At 56.9% G+C, this 14,347-nt stretch overlaps 1 protein-coding gene across 1 annotated transcript; it reads right to left on the reverse strand.

Annotated features, from left to right (window-relative positions):
• Positions 1–496: 496 nt before the first annotated feature.
• On the reverse strand, positions 497–14,318 carry INPPL1 (inositol polyphosphate phosphatase like 1). Its single transcript, XM_006094581.3, has 28 exons — positions 14,125–14,318; positions 11,275–11,338; positions 10,791–10,941; positions 10,440–10,560; positions 10,052–10,192; positions 9,720–9,813; positions 9,523–9,612; positions 9,236–9,334; positions 8,971–9,121; positions 8,776–8,882; positions 8,340–8,442; positions 8,057–8,253; positions 7,626–7,743; positions 6,817–6,913; positions 6,436–6,574; positions 6,242–6,341; positions 6,065–6,153; positions 5,723–5,804; positions 5,519–5,608; positions 4,887–5,000; positions 4,658–4,746; positions 4,109–4,196; positions 3,862–4,017; positions 3,544–3,622; positions 3,307–3,447; positions 1,784–2,456; positions 1,395–1,546; positions 497–1,273 (listed from the first exon to the last, which is right to left on the reverse strand). The coding sequence occupies exons 1-28, from the start codon at positions 14,316–14,318 to the stop codon at positions 1,183–1,185; spliced, it is 3,810 nt and encodes a 1,269-aa protein (XP_006094643.1). The 3' UTR covers positions 497–1,182.
• Between the last annotated feature and the right edge of the window lie 29 nt (positions 14,319–14,347).

The following is a 14,347-nucleotide window of genomic DNA, read 5'->3' on the forward strand; positions in this document are numbered from 1 at the left end:
CCGCTGTGTCCGACCCCTAGGAGCCCCCTCCCTAGTGTTGGAGACAAAGGCAGAGCCATTCCTGTCCCCACCCACCCCCACCCGGCAGAGCGGGGTACTTTCCCCTGGGACCCCCTGCCCCCTAGGAGAGCCCAGAGGCGCGTCTAGCTTGGCTTTCTTTGGAACCGGGATCGAATAACTGCCGGTCCCCAACAGGGTTCCAACCTGCGGGTCCTCCGGGAGGACAGCCGGCTCTCCCCTCTCTGCAGCAGGCTGGGCCAGTCCCCACCCGGTGAGCAGCCAGCGGCCCCACCCCTCAGGCTCACCGTAATCAGCAGCCTGAAGGGCCCCACCAGTTTGTCCCCCAGCGTTTCCTCCTGGTCCAGAGGGTAGGCCCTTTAGAGAAGTGGAGGGCTGCCAGGCCAATGGGACAGAGGGGTTTCCTCTTGATTTTTTTGTTTTGTTTTATTGTTGTTCTTTGAAAAACTTGTAATTTATTGAGGTGAGTTTTGCTCAATCCAAATAAAACTTAATTTATTGAAGACATCATGCCGCTAACCCCTCTGAGTGCCCAGGATGGGGACAGACTGGCTGCTGGTAAGAGCTGGGTCTCCCTTGCTCCCAGAGGCTGCTACGCACGCAAAGACCAGGAGACAGTGCGAACTAGGCAAACTGGCACTTTATGGCAGAGATTCATCCCCTATTCCCAATCGCCCCAATAATATTAAAGTCCCTGCCCTCCCTAAACCCACACAGAACATCTTAAATTAAACCCAGCCCGGTACTTGGACTGTTCCTTCATTTCCGGATGGACACCCCAGATGGGTGTTGGGGAGAGCCCCGCCCGCTGTGCTACAGGCCCAAGAACAGTGGTGAAAGTGAGGGTCCAGACGTACCCAAATGGACCCCTCAGGCACTCCTTAGGTCTGAGAGGAGGGGGCCAGAAAGGGAGGGCAGCACCAGAATAACCAAGGTCCTTGGTAACCATGGCAACTGATCTCTGGTGCCCCTGGTATAAAAGGAGGGGCAGGATGTCCTAATTAGGGCATTCCAAACGATCGGGTAGTGGGGAACACAGATTCCAAATAAATAGGTAGAGAGGTGCTGCCCACCCCTCATAAATTTTCAACTCGGGGGCCATGGCTGGGTCTTCGTGGGGGTAGGAAGGGGCGCTGAATTCGCAGCTTCACAGTGCCACCGCTATCACTTGCTGAGCTGCAGGGTGTCCAGAAGGAGGCGCTTGTGAGCCGGGTCCTGCACCCCAGCCTCCTCCAGGTCCTCCTCGGTGATGTCGCTGTAGGAAGGGGTAAGGGAGTCTGAGTGATGGGCAAGGTAGTCCAGACTCTGGACTCCAGAGGACCCGTGGATCCGCCCCAGGGCAAGCCCCACCCATCTGCCTCCAGCCCCAACCCCACCTGAGAAACTCCAGGTCGTCCCAGCCATTGTGCACCAGGCCCTCCTCATAGCGCTCCAAGCCGATGGCCCGCAGCCAGGCGCCCATGCCCGCCTCACCCAGCCCGCCGGCCCGCCCGCTCTGCGGGCACGGGCACGGGCACGGGCATGGAGCCTGAAGAAATAGGGCATGTCAGGGAGAGCACTGAAAGACAGCCACATTCTACCACATGTCCTGGGGTGGAGGGAAGGGAGGCAAGGACTGGGGCTAACCCATGTCTCCCAACTCCCCAGTGCCCAGTTCAGGATAGAGGGGACACCGCTGAGTGCTGAACGGTGTAAAAGGACACCACAGGTCAGGGACAAGCACACACCTCCGGCATACACAGCCAGCCACCCCTGGTCCACACACCTCCTCTGCCAGGTCCTCCTGGATGCTCTCTCGGATGCGAGGTGGAGGGAAGCTGAGCGGCCGGCCATAGTCTGTGGGCAGTCCCCTGGGTGGCTGCAGCTCCAGGGGCCCTGGCAGGAGCACTGAGCGGCCAGGCCCAGCAGGAGCGTAGTCCACCTCACTCAGTGTCTTGGCCATCTGCAGCACCGAGCAGGAGCGATCGTCCCCACTGGCTACCTCACCCAGGAAAGTGCTAGTGGGTGAGGGACCTGGGGGCAGTGGGGGTCTTGGATGGGCCTTAGGGGGTGGTGGGCCACGGGCCTCACCCCCACTGCGACCCCGGACCACTGGCCCTGGCAAAGGATCCAGGCTTGGAGGCAGGAAGATGGCCGAGTCTGGCAGTGGTGGGGGTGGAAAGTCTGGAGGGGGCAGTGTACCCCCGGGCTCCTCATCTGATGAGCTCCCCTCTCCCACACGGGGAGGCCGGTGGCGACCAAGCTGTGGAGCAGGCACTGTGATGGCCACCTTGTTCTTGGCGGCAGGTGGGACAAGGGCCCTGGCAGGCGGAGGTGGCTCTGGGGGCAGCAGCTGGTGTGGGACCCCTTCAAGGACGTAGTAGGCAGGGTTATTGAAGCTGTTCTTGGGCGGAGGAGCCGCCACCCCTTCAGGCTCTGGAGCCCCCTCTGGCTTCAACCTGGGTTAGGGAGCAGGATAACTAAGTCAGGACCCAGAAACCAAAAGTGAAGGTAGTGGATGAGGTAGAAGGAAAACCAGACTGGGAGTCAGGAGACATGTGACCTTGAGCATATCACTTTCCCTCTCTTGAGGCATCTGAGTCTGACCTACTGAGGACTCTTGCTCAGGAATTCAAGTTGGTTTTACACAAACCTGGCGATAAAACCAAGATGACTGATAACAGCTGAAGCTGAGTGAAAAAGCACCCCCTGGACCTAGGAGTTTTTAGTTAAGTGCAAGCAACAATTGGATGTAATCACTTTCCCAAGGTATGATCCACAGAACACTGTGGATATTAATAGTTATTGTGTGGAAAAGAAGTTTCCTGGCCCGTTAAGTTTGGGAAACTATATTCAACCAAGTTGAAAAAGGGTTTCCTTCCTGTCCACATGCTCAGAGCTTTGGCTAATACTAATGTGCACTGGCAATATCTAAGAAAAGAATCTAGCAAGAACCGTTTCTCAGACTCACTTGATCACAAACCCGTTTCCAGGGGGCACTACAGAACAGTGAGTGCTCTACAGAGCGCGCAGAGGGAAACCCCGAGCTGAGGCGTGTGCCTTCTCCACACAGGAGGCTCAAATGAGCTCTGTTTACGTGGAGGGAGCTGTTGCAGAAACCATTTCTCAGGCAGAACTGAGAGGAAAGGCTGACTGTGCTCCCTTTGAGTCAGAGAGCCACACCTAAGGGAGCCTGGCTGGCCAGAGTGGCCGTGGCGTAGGGCCATGGGGCAGCAGAGCACTCAGGCAGCAGACAGTCCCCAGGCTGGTGCTGAAAGCCAAGCACAGTGATGGATGAAGTTCTCTCACCTGGGGGTCAAGGGCTCCTCCCGGGGAGTAGCTCGAGGAGGGGCTGGTGGCCTCCCAGTTGGTGGTGGTTTCTCTGGTTCTTCGAATAACTTGGACAGTGGGCAGAAGGCCTCTGTGGGGGCTGGCTTTCGGCTCCCTGACCTGCCAGGGGTGCATAGGGCAGGAGAGATGAAGTAGGGGCTGACCAAAAGCCCCCAGGCTCCCCTTCACATGACACCCTACACGGCCCCAGCTCACCTGGGCTCTTGGCTGCCTCGGGACACAGAGGGGGCTTTGCCCTTTGTTCCTGCCTCATCCTTATCAATGCTGATCCACTCTGGGGGAGAAAGGGAGCGGGGACTCAGAGGGAACTTGGGGTCCTGGCACCCACTGACCTTCCAGCCTCTACCCAGCTACTCCTCAGGGCAGGCCCTCTCCCAGCCATGGCTGCAGAACTTCCAAACACTATATTCCAGGGATTCCAACATGCTCTCCCCACACCCCTGGTCCTTTCCTCCTAGGCCTACCCACACCACCTCATCTCATGCCCCACAGCCCTCCCAATGGAGCCCCCACCGTAGAGTCGCTCACGGGTGCCCAGGCGCTCTGTGGGCACCCGCACCTTCATGGAGCCACGGATGTTGCCTGTCTCCTCGCCACGGTGGGACAGGAAGGTCAGGAACTGCTGGGCCGTGCTGCCAATCATGGACTTGAGCGCCACCACACACTCCCCTGAAAGGGCAAACCAACAAATTGCCAAACCTTTCTAGGGCCCCGTGTGGCTTCCTATGCTCCTTGGCACCCCTCACCCCTCACCCCTCACCATAGGACTCATAGCCATCCATGGACTTCACTGTGAGCAGGAGGTGCTGGTCCTGCAGGTACTCGATGTCGGCCAGAATGGGCTTGAGCTGCGGAGCAGAGAGGCCCAGTGAGGAACAAAGCCCCCACCACCCCCTCCTGCCTGACACCACTCACCCCTACCCTCAGGCTCATGTATGATCACTGCAACTCAACTCTTAAGGAAAGAACCCAAATCCTTAATGTAGAAGACACAGCCCTAAACGGGCCTTTCATAGCACTTAAAAGCATTGTAACTAATTAATTTTCTGCATCCTCAATGGCCAACATAGGACCTGACATTTAGCAAAGGTTCAAAAAGTAATGATTAAACAAATGAACAAACTGTAACTTGGCCCCAAATGAAGCAAACACCCTCTCCTCACTCATGCCCACCCCTGACCCCCTGACATGCACACAGACGCATGTGCTCTGCAGGCTCTGCCTGCCCTCCCAGGCCGGCCCTGAATGCGCTCCACTGCACCCTCTCTGTGCCCTCACCCACGAGCCCAGGCCCTGCCTGCAGCCTTACCGTGGGCAGCTGGCGTGAAGACCACTGCACTTTGAGGAAGTTGATGTTATCACTGCTCTGGGCATCGTTCTCAAAGCTCTTCTTGTACTCTGGGGTGGAGGTGGGGAACACCCATTAAGTACCACTTCCCGGCTACCCTTCCCCCTAACTAGGGTAGGGGGCTAACTGCTCTGGGCACATCTGGCCTCCCTTGCCCCTTGGCCCACTCCAGCCCTGGGCCCCTTCTGACCCTCCAGGCAGGTGGAGTAGAACTCAATGAAGAACTTGGTGCGGCTGGCCGTTTTCACAATGGCCTCGATGCTCTCAAACTCAATGTAGGCCTGGTCTGAAGTCTTTGAGAGCCCTGAGGGGCAGAGAGTGGAAGGAAGACAGGAGGGCTGAGAAGGTGACAGGAGGAAAAGGGCAGAGAGACTGAGCCCTGGGATAGGAAGTCAGGGGCCCTGGCAGGGCAGGAGGAAAGGCCAGAAGGGGCCTCCTCAGTCCCAACAAGCCAACAGGGAGTGAGACCCTAATGCCCAGACCCTAGATCAGAGCAGACACAACTCAAGGATGAGAGGTCATCTAAGAGGTGCTGGGGACCAGAATGCCTCAGGGATTGCCCGCCAATAATCCACCACACCATCAGGCACATTCAGGGGCACACACGTGGCCCCAGGTAGATAGCCACTCACACATATACACACATACTCATGGGCATGTACCTCTTACAATGACCCAGGCACACAGACACCCTCACACATATTCAGAAACATTCCGCATGTACGTGTACACACACATATATTCAAGCTCATGCACATCCCAGGTCTCCACCTGTGCCCCCCAGACGTGTGCTACAGCCACAAGCATATCCAGAATAGTCACCTTTCTTGGAAATGAACTGAGAGGTAACTCCAACCTCAAATGTCCCAAACACGGGGGAGTGATCGCTGGTGACAATGTCATCAGTGCAACCTGGGGAGGGGGATAGGAATGGGGGCTCAGAGAAAAGCTGTGTTCCCACTTCCCAAAGCTGGAGGAGACAGTGACTACCCGGGATCGCCATCACCCTTTCCGTGAGGCTCTGACCATAGGAATTGCAGATGATGTGGGTCTCAGGGTAAGATTTCCAGAGAATCCGGTCACACCATGAAGGCACGTTGGTCCGGACCTGGGCAGGGGATGGCAGCATGGTCAGGGCCAACAGCTAGGAAATGCTCAGCACAAGCCCCCCCACCCCCCAACTCCCAGAGCTGATGAGGCCCCACATCCTTCCCCTTGGATCCTCACAAGACCTAGTATTACCCCTACGGCCTCAGAGGGAACAGAGCACTGGAGTGGTAACTGCAGATGCCTACGCCCTTGACCCACAAGCACTCTTGATTCACTGCAGCCCTAGGGTCCTAAGGCACACCTGTTCTCCTCACTCACCCCAGTTGGCTTCTGCTTATGCCAGGCATATGTGTCCCGGGAACCTCGCTCGTAGCGGTAGGTGGGCGGGAAGGAGATCTCCTCTTCACCTAGGGAAGGCAGGGAACAGGCTGGGGTCAGGGCTCAGGGATATCACAGATCTCTGGCCCTCAGACCTCCTACTTGGCCCACACTCACTGAATCGGAGGAAGATCTTGTGCTTCTCCCGCTCCAAGTTGAGCTGGTCCACCCTGAGCAGGGGCTCAAACTCCTTTCTGCTGATATAGTTCAGGATCTCCTGGGGTGGGGACACAAAGGCTGAAGACTGTCCCTCTGAGCCAGAGCCAGAGGTGAGAGCCCATCTGACCCCCAGCCCAGCCACCTGCTCGCACCTGGATATCCATGTCCAGACGGTAGTTGAGGTCCCCAAACCAGAAGAGGTGAGTGAAACGCAGAGAGATGTCAAAGGCACTGAGCTGGCGGTCGCCCAGAGAGAGCAGCCGCAGGATGTCCAGGTAGTTCTGGTTCCGCCTACAGCGAGGATGGGAGGAGGTCCCCAGGGTCAGGACTCAGGGACAGGCAGAAAGGTAAGAAGTCTCTGGGGTCAGGGATGGGGTAGGGATTAGGGTCCCTGAGGAAAGGGGGGTCTTGAGTTGGGATAAGGGAGAAGGTGGTCTCTTGGGACAGGGACATAAGTAGGTCATGGACTGGGATATGGGAGAGGGACTAGGCCTCAGGTGAATTAAGGGATGGGGGTGAAGGCACCCGCTCACCGGGCAGTCTTCTCATTTCCCGAGGTGAGGTGGCAATTCACAAAGCCAAATGAAGTGCCATTGAACATGAAGGAGACGCCCACAGCCCCCTTGTTTCCTGTCAGGACACCAAGAAAAAAAGGCCTGAATCACCCTTAGAGGACTCCCAGCTCCCCCCCCTGAAGCAGCAGTGAGAAGGTTTTCCCAACACGCCCCACCCACACATTTGAGGAGGTAGGCAGGCCTCTGACACACACCCACACCTTCCCTGGAGATCCACGTGGGGAACACACAAGGATGGACTGAGTCTGTCTGCATGTGTGAGCAGAGCCCCTGGAGATCACAGGTGATTCCAAGGGTGAAGCTGCAAGGACCTACAGATTCTGGGCAGAATCTACCCTGGAGGAGCACTGGACTGCAAACCAACAGACCTGGGCACTATGCCAGGCTCCACCGCATGCAACCTTGAACAGATCACTCAACCACTCTGGGCCTGAGTTTTATCATCTACTAGAGGCCCTGTGCATGAATTCGTGCACAGGTGGGGGGGTCCCTTGGCCTGGCCAGCAACTGGGGCGGGGGGGGGGGGCATCTGCCCCCTGGTGGTTAGTGCGCATCATAGCAACCGGTCAACTAGTCGCTTAGGCTTTTATATATATAGGTGAAATGGAGGTAATTATCCTGGCCTGCCTTCCTGGTGGGGCCAGATGAAATCTAGAATAGGAACATACTTTACAAAGTTCAAAGAGTTCCATATATAGAAAAGCTGAGACCACCCAAAAGGGGAAGATCCTGGGCTGGAGAGGAAGCAGGAGGTCCATGCTGCTCACCCAGGGTGTTGGCAATGCCAGTCTTCACGCTGGAGGTACTGACATGGCTGATGCGGTTCTCGTGCTCTGGCTTGACCAGCACAGCCACCTTGATGTTCCACAGGGACTGCATGGCAATCTGGGTGGAGAGTACAGAGTCACTTCTGTCCTGAGCTGGGCCACTGTCCACTACCCCCTCCCAAACAGCCCATACTATATCAATTGTTCTGGCAGGCACAGGATAGGAAAACTTGCTATTTTTTTTTCTGAGGGGCAAAAGAGAATCAGACCCTCTCATATCATGAAGGACTTGGGTTAAATCTCATAAAGGATATGCCCATAGGCCAGAAGAACAGCCAGTCAAGTTGTGTTCCCAGGGTCACCATAAGGTCAAGCAGGATAGTTTGGGATGGTTGTGAGGAGAGGGGATTGGACAAGATGACCCCCCTCACCGGGCGGTAATCCAGATCTGTGAGCTCCTTGAGGCCCCCGCGTAGCAGGTCCAGCCATTCTCGGTCACACACCGAGTTCTCCTGGGTCCCAAAAACATAGATGTCATGGGGTATGGCAACTGTGACCTCATCCAGGGTCTTCCCCAGTCCCTTCGATGTGAACCAAGATGTCACATTTTTCGGAGGAGGCACACTTCCTGGAGGTGGAGGGGACGGGAATGGTCAGGCCCCTGCTCTGGGGCCATTTCTCCCTCCCACCTCGGCCCCTGCCCGCAGGCCTCACCCATGTTCCAGGTGCCTATGAAGACAGAGATCATGTCGGGCTCATCCTGCTTGGAGTGCTTGTTCTTCATGAGCTGTAGCAGCTGGCAGAAGGCCTCCCGCTTCTGGGGGAACAACAGCCAGTAAGAAGCAGGTGAGCAGCCAGGGAACCCCTCCTTCCAGGGATACCCTGCTAGGTAGCAGGTACCGAGAGGGGAGGGGCATGCCTATCTGGTGCACCACTATATAGTTCATGCATATAATAGGTGCTCGATAAATGTTCATTGAATGAGTATTTAAATCTACCCTCAGGCCACCCACTCTCCATACATGTACTCTCTGCCCTGTCAGACCCACCCTGCCAGGAGGGATGACAGGCCTATATCATGTGTTCCTTCTCTTCCCATTCCATGGAGACTCCTGCAGCCCCCAATGGCCTGGCCCAATCTGCTGCTCACCCGGGCACTGACAAAGATGAAGTCCTTGCGCTGTGTCCGGTCCTTCTCCTTCTCAAACACGACACCCAGCTTGTTCTGGACACGCTGAGACTTAATGAGCTGGCGGACTAGGGGATGGAGAATGAGTCACACTGGCCTATGTACTGAGGCCTGGGGCTGCCCTGTCCACCCCTCCCAGTTTAGGCCCTGGCTCACTGCGGTCATGTGTGAAGGTTGTCCAGTCCTCCTGTGAGTCTCGCTGTCTCCGCAGCAACACCAGCCGCCCGCCCTCGACATCCACGCTCAGCGTGAACTTCTGTGATTTCCCAATCTTGGTCAGATCGCCCAGGGTCACATCCAGCTTCACCTGCAGGCCAAGAGGTAAGGAGATGCTGAAAAGACCTCAGGGCAGGCAGCAACCCCTTCACCTCCAACTGTCCTTTGACCCATGAGACCCCAGCTGGCACCCCCTGCAATGTACCTCAAAGGCCTGCACAGGGATGGTCTTGGCCTTACGTGTGCATGGCTGCAGTGGAGCCGGGGGGGCCGTGGAACTTATGTCCTGAAGGGCCTTCAGGGCCTGGAGAGGGCAAGGGCAGGGCAAGGTCAGGGAACATAAGAGGACAGAGGACAAGGGCAGAGGGCTGCTCCTGAGAGGGGCATGATAGAGGTGCCCCTAAACTGTAATTTCAGGCTTCAGATGAATTAGGCCAATGGGAGTGGTAAGGAACTGGTGGGTGAGGGGTCAGAGGTCAGGAGTCAGGCCACCTTCTTCTGGATGCCTGACAGGAAGTCCTTTAACACTGACAGTTTCAGCACCAGGCTCTCTAGTTCCTGCTCCCCCGTCTGCGGTGGGTTCTGCAGTGAGAAGGAATAAGTCTTGTACATGAGGCCACCATGCAGGAGGTCCCCAACTCAGCCCCAGAACATGAACCCATTCCCCAAAGACGTTCCCACAACCCCACCTGTTGCTGCAAAAGGCGGGTCACCATGGGTGAGCTCTGCTGGTCAAACACCTTGGACAGAATTTCCAGGCCAGACAGGACCTTATCCACCTCACTAGGGGAGACATCAGGTCAGAAGAACTGCCCACCCCGATTCAGGTACAGGGAAGGGGGGCTTCAGCCTCCACCATGAGGATGCAAGGGTTCAGGTGAGGAAAAGTCAGGAGGCAATGACTGGTTCCCTGTTCAGGGCCAGAGGTCAGAGGTCAGGGCATCTGTGCAGCAGGGGAGAGCAGGTGAGGACAGGTCAGAGGGGTAAGGGTGCGATGCATGGTGTTGGATGTCCCAGGTACCTGTGTAGCCTCCGGCATGAGGTGGCAAGAGTGCGGGTGAGGTGGGGCAGGTTGCTGGCTCCACTCCGAACAGCCTCCAGGTCCAGCCCGTAGCTGCCCTTCAGGTACTCATGCGAGACAGTGCTCAACCCATTGGGAGCACTTGGAGGAGGGGTTAAGAAGTCAATAGAAGCCTTGCTGACCCTGTCCCAGCACCCCTACCCTATCCCTACAGGAGACAGTACTATTGAGGATCAGAGTACCATGGATCAGGGTATCTGTCTCTGGGGCTGAGATGGGATGGGGGCCCCTAGGGGTGAGGCCTAGAAGGTCTCCCCACCTTTAGTGAGAACATAGTTCTCAGAGGAGAAAGGGACTTCCTGCTTAGTGAAGGGGGTTGGGGTCTTACCTCTCAGCAGCCGGAGTTGTGGGGGTCTCAGGGGCTGGTGGGGGGCTGCTGGGCCCCACAGAGGCACAAATGCTGGTGGAGCCAGAGCGTGGGGGCAGCGGGGGCTTCTCATCCTCCCCATCTGTGGACAGGGGTCAGTGGGGCATCCATCTGGGCCTCCCACCCTCAGTGAAGTATGGGGGAATGCCATGGTGATCAGAAACTTCCGTGGAAAGGGGGTAAAGGTCCCTGGCATCACGGTTAGGGCTAGGGCTTTAAAGAAGGCAGGTTGAGAAAATGGGATGGAAAGAAGCAGGTAGTATTTGAACACGAGGCAGGGCAGGCGTTTGCACACTGCACACCGGGTGGCACCTGAGGCATCGCGGTCGTCTTGCGGGTCTGGCTCTCGCTCTCGCTCCACAGGCAGCAGCAGGGCGCACACCAGGCCCTGGTTGGGCTGGGCATACAGGCCAATGAGCTCGCCCAGGGTCTGGAAGCGGCGCACGGGCACACCCTGCGAGGTCTGCAGCCAACAAGGGTGGGAGAAGGGTCAGCCAGCTAGTCCCAGGCCACAGGCTGGAATCAAGGTCAGGGGTCAGGGTCTAAGCCAGTGATGGCGAACCTGTGACACGCGTGTCAGAGGTGACACGCGAACTCATTTTTTTGGTGGATTTTTCTTTGTTAAATGGCATTTAAATATATAAAATAACATCAAAAATATAAATCTTTGTTTTACTATGGTTGCAAATGTCAAAAAATTTCTATATGTGACACAGCACCAGAGTTAAGTTAGGGTTTTTCAAAATGCTGACACGCCGAGCTCAAAAGGTTCGCCATCACAGGTCTAAGCCCTTACCTGCACAGCCAGGAAGTCTTCTCCATCAGGCAGAATTCGATATGTGTGCACATGCTTCTGGTACCTGATAGCAAGGTGGAGGTCAGAATCTGTCACTCCCAGGCTAGAGTCTAAGCCCCAAGATACCCTCACCTCCTGCCACTGGACTCAACGCCAGCCCTTTCAGCTTGGCTTCCCTATAACCATTTGCCCAAGCTGTACAGGGTTAATGATGGGGGCAGTCCACGTCCATCCTGCTAGTGTCACCAACAAGCAGGACCCCCCCCTCCCCCGCCCCCACCAGACCTACATAGTCTCCACACCCACCGCAGGGCCCGGGAAGTAACAGACAGCTCTTTTGTGGCCTCCACAGCTGTCTAAACAGCCCCTCTGGGCTGTGGTACCAGTCTGGGCCCCCCGCCAGATTAAGAGTCCTCAGAAGCCTGGGTAACCGCTGTTTGCATGCATGGGCAATGTGCTAACACACATGTGCCTGCTGTCTATGTTTATGTTGGTGTCTAGCTCTGCTGAAGTTGGGTGTGTCTGGGGCAGTTTTGCTGGGGAGTGTAGGGGTATTATCCTGGGGATTTCTACCCCCTTCCCCAGACACCAGGAAATTGGGATGACCTAAGGGGACCCCCCCCATGGTAGACCCAGGCCACTAGGAGCCCCAAACTGAGGAGGGGCGATAGGGGTGCTGACAGATGACAGCAACAGCTGAGCAGGTGACAGCTGAGCCAGGCCTGGGTGGCGAAGGCCACACTCAGAGGGGCTGGGAGACTCCCTCTGCAGCCACACCTCAGGGTAGTCTTGCCCAAGGGAGTCACCCAGACTGTGTATTAGGCAGGAGGGGGTGTTGGCTCCAGAGAGGACCAAATGCCTATATGAGAAGACCCTTTACCTTGGCCACAGGGCCATTCCCTTCCCTCAAGTGGGCTCCGTTTGAGGGCTCTCTTGGCTGCCAACCAGACACAAGCCATGCTGGTGTCTGTATGTGACTGGGTGTGTTGGTTTGTGGACTGTGGGCCTCTGTTTATAACAATAATAACATCCCATTAACTGAGCCCTGTCTCTGTGTACTTAGCACAGACATGATCTCATTAATCTTCACCTTTTGAGGCAGATATTATTATTATCTCCATTCTTTAGAAGAGGAAACTGAGACTCACAGATGAAACACAAAGCAAGTAAAAGGCAGAGCTGGGATTTAAAGCCAGGGCAGAGGCCAAGGCCTTATATCCTGGCCTGCTGATCGGATCGCCTGTGCCTGCTGAGGCAGGGAAGTGTCCTGTATACATGTGGGTGTGTACACAGGTAAGCAAGTATGTTTCTGATCACCCACCCCCAGGCTCCTGAAATGCTAGGAGTAGCCAGAGTCAGCTGGCAAAGCTGAACTATCTCCCCACAGACCCTCACCCCACCCATCTCCTCTCCTGGCAATGGAGCCCGGATTCTCCCCTCCTGGGACAATAACTTCCTCACCCAGACACAGGCCCAGCTGTCCTCCTCTCACTCAACAGCTGACCCAACACCTGCCTCCCGCCCCTCCCTAATTAGGGGTTATGCCTCAGAGGGGCCTGGGAGGCAGGGCTCAAGGATATTCATCTGCTTAGTCTGCTCCTCTTTAGTCTTCCAGGCTGAGCCGCAGACTTAGGGCATAAGCTGAGACCCAGAGCACCCCTTCCTCTTCAGGTCCACTGCCTGCCTCAGGGTTTCTCAGCCTCAGCACTACTGCGGTTTCGGACTGCATCATTCTTTGTTGTGAGGGGCTGCCCTGTGCTTGTAGGATGCTTAGCAGCATCCCTAGCTTCTACCCACTAGATGCCAGTAGCATCATCCCAGTTGTGACAACCAAAAAATGTCTCTAGACATTGCCAAAGGTCCCCGGAGGGATCAAGTCAACCCCAGTTGAGAACCACTAGCCTGGGCCAATGCACCCCCGCCTCCCACCCCCCAAAGATGTGAAGAGAACAGAGAGGGAAGGGACAGAGGGATGGAGGTTTGGGAGAGCTCATGGAGCCAAGGAGAAACATAACTAGATCTAAACAAAGCAGCCGTGTGGCTCCCCACTCACCACCTCCCACCCCTGAGGCCCATAGGAGCCTACCCAGTGTCAGACCGAGTGGTGTGGGGGCAGCTCAGGGAGAAGACTCCAAAAACTAAAAGTGCAAGCTCACCCCAACACCACCGCCACCTAGACGGATGGGCACAGCCACAGGGCCAGGCCCACCCAGAGAGGTGCCAAGTCTAGCCCCACACTCAGCACCCACAGTTCAAGGCTAGGGCAGCCGGGAGCCAGAGCACACACACTCACTCATTGATTCATGAAATAATGGCATGGCCCCACACAGCCTCACCCTCTTTTTCTGGACACCACCCTGCCCCCTAGCCCCAGCCATACACGGCCAGGCAGGCCCCAACCTCAGTCTGGGGGCACAGCAACGCCCCTTAAGGGAGCTGCTGACCATCCTCACACACCCCATCCTCACACAGCCCCCAACTCCAACTACACCTCTGCCTACCTCTCAGACATCCCATCTCTGTAAGCAGCCCTGCACACAGCCATGCAATGCACATCCTCATCCTCCAGCTCCTTCTCTCTGGAGGGTGCCTGAGGGGGTCTGACAGAGACCCCCTTGCATTTTCCCCCCTTACAGCCACCCTGGCAGCGGGTGGGCACTTACTCTGCTTCCTCGTCCCCAGAAAGTGCCCCCAGACACACAGCAGCAGGAAGGAAGTGCGCCCGGCATCCTTCCTCGGCCTCAGCATACAGCCAAGGCCCCACTCTGGGGGGCGCTGGCGTCCACCGTCCCGAGCCCTCCCCACACTCCCAAGGAGCCCCCGCCCGCCGACAGCCCCAGCGCCACTCACAGGACGCAGAGCGCGAAGGCGCCCGCCACGCTCTCGCTGTCTCGGACCAGGAAGCTGCCATCGCGGCCTGCCCGGGCCAGCAGTTCCTCGGCAGCAGCGCGGCTCAGGTCTCGGTGGTACCAGGCAGGGGCCGGGCTGCCCAGCGCGCCCCCCGGCCCGGTGCTCCGGTGCAAGCGCTTCGTAGGCCGACGCATGGCCCGCATGACTAGAACCGCCGCACCAT

The sequence above is a fragment of the Myotis lucifugus genome, unplaced genomic scaffold (genome assembly GCF_000147115.1).
Source record: "Myotis lucifugus unplaced genomic scaffold, Myoluc2.0 scaffold_138, whole genome shotgun sequence".
NCBI lineage: Eukaryota > Metazoa > Chordata > Mammalia > Chiroptera > Vespertilionidae > Myotis > Myotis lucifugus.